General features: G+C 43.9%; 1 protein-coding gene across 1 annotated transcript; it reads right to left on the minus strand.

The window, feature by feature from the left end:
• Positions 1-4,363: 4,363 nt before the first annotated feature.
• LOC133295990 (toMV resistant protein Tm-2 netted virescent-like) lies at positions 4,364-5,805 on the minus strand. The gene is made up of 4 exons (XM_061494938.1): positions 5,778-5,805; positions 5,401-5,678; positions 5,119-5,342; positions 4,364-4,934 (listed from the first exon to the last, which is right to left on the minus strand). Exons 1-4 carry the CDS (start codon positions 5,803-5,805, stop codon positions 4,364-4,366), a joined length of 1,101 nt encoding a protein of 366 aa, XP_061350922.1.
• Positions 5,806-6,034: the final 229 nt, after the last annotated feature.

Genomic DNA, 6,034 nt, shown 5'->3' on the forward strand with positions numbered 1-6,034 from the left:
CTGGCGACGAACTTCATCGCCAAGTGTGGATGGGAGATGCTCGCCTCAAAGGCGGCGAACATTCTTCTGCCGAGAATGGCATTATACGCAGAAGAAGTGTCCAACACTAAGAACTGGATATCTGCTGACTTTGAAGTGGGTGGCGTTCCGAGGGAGAGACGTAGACTGATCACGTCCAACGGCTTGGTTGTGGTTGCGTTGAAACCTGAAAGTTCTCCTGCGACTGGGGTTAAGTCATCAACTGTAAACCCCAGCGCCCTGAAACATGGCAAAAAAAAAATATATCAGCGGAACTACCGTGATCGACAAATACACGGTTAATACCATAATTGGCAATTATTGCTTGAATGACAAGAGGGTCATCATGTCCTGGGAGGACATCGCCTAGATCGCTGTTATCCCAATCAATTTTGGGTCTGGTCGGACTTGAGTCTACTTTATTAATGACTTTTCCAGCAATCGCCATACATTGCTTCAAGTTTTTTTTTTCTGGCGTTCGACGTCTCACCGCCACCGCTCAGTCCTCCGAAAATCATATTTATAACCCCGTGCTTGACGGTTACGGGGTCTTCTCCTTCGTCGTCTCGCCTACCTCTATCGTTGGGGCTTGCTTGCGCTCTCCGGCTGCTTGGAGAGTCTTCTCTTCTGTCACGCTCATGTCGTGGTCGAGAGTTTACCTGCCTCGTTCTACGTCTCTCTGGCGATTTACTGCGCTCCATGTACCGCCTTCCGGTTCCCGATGGGCGTGCACCATCGCCATCTCTTCTTTGAGCACCACCCTTAATGAGCTCATCAATCTCATCTTTGAGGTGCCTGCACTCCTCAGTACTGTGGCCGTTACTGCGGTGGAACTTGCAGTAGACCGCGGCTTCTCTAGCTGGTTGCTGAGGGCGTTGATTTACCTTGGAATCATCTTTATAATCAGTCTGTAGGATGCTGTGAGTTTGGCGCCCTGTTGTGTCATGCCTCGAAGGGCGGTTGGCATATCTAGCTGACTTGTGTCCCTTCTTACTATCTTCTGCTGGGCTCCTATTTTGCTGGCTTCCTTCTCTTGGCTGTAGGCATCATCAGCTCGACTTGCCTTGTATTCTTCAACTCTCATATACTCCTGGGCCACTTTCCTAACTTCTTCTAATTCAGTAATTTCGTGGCGTGCTAGCTCATAGGCAAACGACCCTGCTCGCAAGCCTGAAAGGAGAATATGAACCTGCACCTTTGGGTCTAAGCCTTGCACCTGTAGGGCTTCTTTGTCAAAGCGGTCTAGAAAGGATCGAAGAGATTCTCCAGATTATTGGTGGATTTTCTCGAGTGAGTGAACGGACTTTGGCACGGGGCGGCTGGTTGCGAAGTGGGACTAGAACTTGCTTGCTAAGTTGTCCCAGGACGCGATGCTTCCAGTCGGTAGGGTAGTGTACCATGTCAGCGCTCTTCCTCCTAGAAGCGTAGGGAAAGTTCTGCACATTAGGAGGTTCGTTTCGCCATGCAGCGTCATTGCTGCTTCAAACTTTTGGACCCATTCAAAAGGATCTGTCTCTCCAACATATGTGGCGATGTTGGAGGGGCCTTTAAAGCCGAGGGGTATGGGAGTCAACCGCAGGATGTCGGTCAAGGGCTTGTTGTGCCCTGATGTATGAGTAGGGGTTATTCTGACGTTGTGGATGTGAGTCTGGTGGTCTGGCTGTGGATGAGGTATATGTGGGGCCTCAACGGAGTAAGAGAGAACTGGGGCGTGATTAGGGACCTGATGGGCGATATAAGGTAGCTGTCCAGGATTCTGGCCAGATGATAGGGGTTGTAGGGCAGCAATGTGGTGAGGTGGTATGGCGTAGCCATGGAAAGGGTAACCAGCGATGTAAGGTTGGGGGAGAGGAGAAGCGATATTGTGAGTGTAAGGTCCGTGTGGGTGTGGGGCGCCCATGGGGGCTCGGTGAGCGTTATACATCGCTACCGGTTGACTGCGGGCTGGTTGAGGTCGATAGGTGGTTGGGTGAACTGGAGGAGCAGCAGCGTGGAATGGAATTCCAAAGTGAACTCCCGGTGGCGGGGGTTGATCAGGGACCACATTTTCTCCTTGCATTTCACGTATAGGTGCATGATGACCTGGCTGCGCTATTCTGGCGCCAGCTGTTGGCAACTGTGGCCCGACAGATAGTAGTACTGGTGGGACAGCCTCTGCAGCATGTCGCGCAGCTGGGGCTGAACGCATGGATGGCGGGGAGTTGGAATGTACAGTTTGTACGTGACCATCAGGGGTGACAGCCCTGGCTTGTTTCGCTCTTCTAGTCGTGACGACTATGTTAGTTATTCAGATCGAAAGGATGTCTCGTTTCTTAGGTAGGAGGATGGGAATAGAAGTTTATAGTTTCCCACAAACGGTGCCAATGTACCGTTAGAATCTATAAGCCCACTATGTTCCTTTTAGGGACGAGTCAATGTATGGACGATACCCTTAGTACAGGTACAAACCAATCTAAGGAGTATGATGCCAAGTACAAGCAAAATAATCAATGGATATCTAAGGTGATAAAATGACTCTTAAGTAAATGGACAGTATAACGATACATAAGATGCTCTAGGGGTGCCCTAGGGAGCTATTTATAAGGGAAGATTGTGCTTACCGGGTGAGGGTTGGTGGGGAGAAGGTCAACTCTCCTTGGGGCCATATGCCGATGGCAGTGTTGGGCGTGACAGGCGCTGCCATCGTAGCAGTGCTGTGCCTTCTGTGTCAGGCGGTGTCAACATAGGTCTCAGGGGGACAATTTACTCTTAAGGCATTTGGGCGACCGTTTTCGGGAGTTGAGGTCCCTAGGTGGGATACTTTGGTGTTTAGCCTTGGGAAGTTACCACATTGGGGGGTACGCGTCGCCCCAGCTGGTAGGGCTGACGTGGATGCTTGGTAAATGTTGGGCCTTGACTATTGGGCCTGACTCTTTTTGGGCCATCCGGAACAATATGCATCACCAACAATATCATTCTGCAATTGAGGAAGAACAAAGTGTACCTTTTATTTGCAAAGTGAGATGCTTTAATATTTCTCACGACTTAATTCTTACAAAAGGCACATGCTTGAAGGCCGGGTGCTCTTGTCCTCCACTAATTTTAATGCTATGTTCAAATTTAAATGACATCTTTTCGAAATGGAGAACTTGAAGTTTCTCTAAGTATTAGATGCCAGAGGGCAGCGTCTTGAGTTGGGGCATCCTGCTTAACTTGAGCTTTGATGGAATTCAAGTTGTAGAAATACTCGAGGTGCAGTTCCTTTAGTTTCTGAAACCGTCCATCTTGAAACTGCAAACTTTCACCTCTATAACTTACGCACCCGACATGGAGGGACAACAAATTTGGCATATTTTGTAGTGATTTCAATGGATCATCACTTAAATAAGAGTATTCAAAGTACAAACTTCCAAGGTTTTGGAGCTTTGGAATCCATTCTGGCAGTTTATATAACATCCCTTGAAGTCGAAGCTTCCGAAGCATAGGAGGTGAGGCTGAAATAAAATGCGGATCAAGGACTTCCCATGTTAATCCATTAAGAGATCTCGACTCAATACATAGTTTCTCCAAGTGTTGCATCTTATTGATTGAGTAACAAAGAGCCATTCTGCTTTCTTTTGTAACTCCAACAAAGCCTAGTTCCCTTAATTGCTTCAGCTTTCTCAACTCTATAAATAGCTCTACTTCATCATCATCTATTTCCACTTCACGTAATGTTTGTAAGGATGTCATACCCCCAATACCATCCTTCAATTCAGATGAAGGCCTCTGATGACCCGGGAGATGTCTTAGTTTTCTAAGCTTTCTAACCCCCTTTGGCACACCGTACTTTTGCTCACCATCATGCGATTGAGCCCTTAGATCCAAGGTCTCCAAGTTCTGGAGTTTAGCAATGAATATTTCAAGACTTGCACGTTCTATCCTTGCTACCCTGAAGCTTAAATACTTCAAGTGGATTAAATCCTTGAAATTTTTAGGAATATCAAACCAATTCATATCACTTTCATAATCAAGCAACTTCAATGACTTGTATTTTGTAGGGATTTTCCTTACAAAGTCTCGATGTAATTTTTTACCCTTGAAAACAAGCAGGGACTGAACGTGTGACCTTTCAGTAATTCCCATTAAATCCTTAAAACTATTTGCTATTGATAGACGCCGAATTATTCCACTTACTGGTTGATCAGCTTCCACAATACACTGGCAAAAACTTAAATTTTTAATTTTTTTTAAGGTTCACGTCATGTAATAGGTCATGAACACAACAAGTTCTAGCTTTGCCATCGAGGGTAGATGAAGATACTTGTACCAAATTTCTACTAATCAAATCTGATAAATATTGCTCTGCAACTTCCTCTAAAGTTTTTCACTCTTCAGATGTAACAAATCCTTCTGTTATCCATTGTTGAATCAGTCTTTTCGATTTAACCACATAATCTTCAGGATATATTCTGAAATACAGTAAGCATGGCTTGAGATAATCAGGCAAATCATCATAGCTTAAACCTAAAATTTTTGTTATATCAGTCAAACGGGACTCCTTTTCTAGTTCTGAACTTAGACTTTGATTGAACTTTATCCATTCAAGTGCATTTTTGTTTTTGCTAGCAGCTAAGATACCAGCAATTGCCACAATTGCCAGTGGGAGACCATTACATTTTTCAACAATTTTGGAAGATATATCAATGAGTTCTTCAGGACAACATATGTCAAAGTCAGATTGGAATGCCCTCTTACAGAACAACTCAAAAGATTTTTCTGGAGTTAAAAGTTGCAGCTCAAGCACTTTAACAAGAGAAGATTCCTTACTGAACTGTGCAACATGCATATTCCTGGTTGTGATAAATATCCTACTTCCATTCTTGTTATTGATCACAGCCGATTTAATATCATCCCAAAAATTGTTATTCCACACATCATCAAACAAGACAACATACCTCTTTTGTCACAAGTAACTTCTCACTTTTCAACCAAAGAATCTCTATCCATTTCAAGAAGACTTGGAAGAGGATCCTCTTTTTCTTTTTCATAAAACTTTTGCAACATCTCCCTCAACAACCTTTCTACAGTGTATGGCTGAGACACTATGATCCATGCATGACAATCAAAGTGCCGAATCACCTTTTGGTTGTCAAAAACTTTCTTGGCAAGAGTGGTTTTCCTTGTCCTCCCATTCCAACCACAGAGATGACAGTGCGCTCTGCTTGTCCCTCTACCCGCCAACCAATCAATTCATCTCTTGGGGCATCAAAGCTTACAAGTTGGTCTTCCTCAATGTAACGGTAACCCATCCTCTGAGGGTCTTGTGAATTGACATTTTGTCTTTCTCTTGAACTGTTGGATCCCTGTTCAAAAGAACTTTCCATTTGGAAGGCAGAACTTGCACTTTCTTCCAGAACTTGCACTTTCTTCCGTGATTTCACGAAGAGATGACTTGATGTTTCTAATCTCAGAAGAAATTCGGCGACGAGGGATCAAAGTTTTGATGAAGTGAACAATATTACATAGAAAACATTCGCATCCAAGATCATGAGGATTCTGTTCAACATAGATCATGTATTCATCAATGACATCTTCTATGCGAATAGCTTGTTCTCTCAACATCTTCACCCATTTTTTGATTCCATCCTCTGTGTTATCACCCTCAGCTGCAGCCCTTTTATCTACATCCTTGAGGAAGGCTTGAATTCTTTCAAATTCATCTCTGATATCTTAAAATTCTTTTGGGACGCCCATAAGCAGATTTGCTTCTTCCTGTAATAGTCGAAGCAATTTCTCACGAGCCAAAGACACTGCTATATCAGCCATTTTAGGCAAGCACTGATTTCAGCTGTATTGTGAGATGAAGACTTTGAAATATTTCTTGAACAAGTTCTGAATTTTGAGATTTAGCTAATCTGTAAATGTAATTAGACAATGTTAGTTCTATTGGTCAGTTTGAGTTGTACGAATAAATTTATTTTAAAAAAATCTAATTGTCATATAAACTGTTTTGCAGGCATAAGGATCCGTGAAGAAATCTTGAAGCTTCTGGCAA

This window comes from Gastrolobium bilobum, unplaced genomic scaffold (genome assembly GCF_033153095.1).
Source record: "Gastrolobium bilobum isolate Gb01-03AN ecotype WA unplaced genomic scaffold, APGP_CSIRO_Gbil_v1 utg7896, whole genome shotgun sequence".
NCBI classification, from domain to species: domain Eukaryota; kingdom Viridiplantae; phylum Streptophyta; class Magnoliopsida; order Fabales; family Fabaceae; genus Gastrolobium; species Gastrolobium bilobum.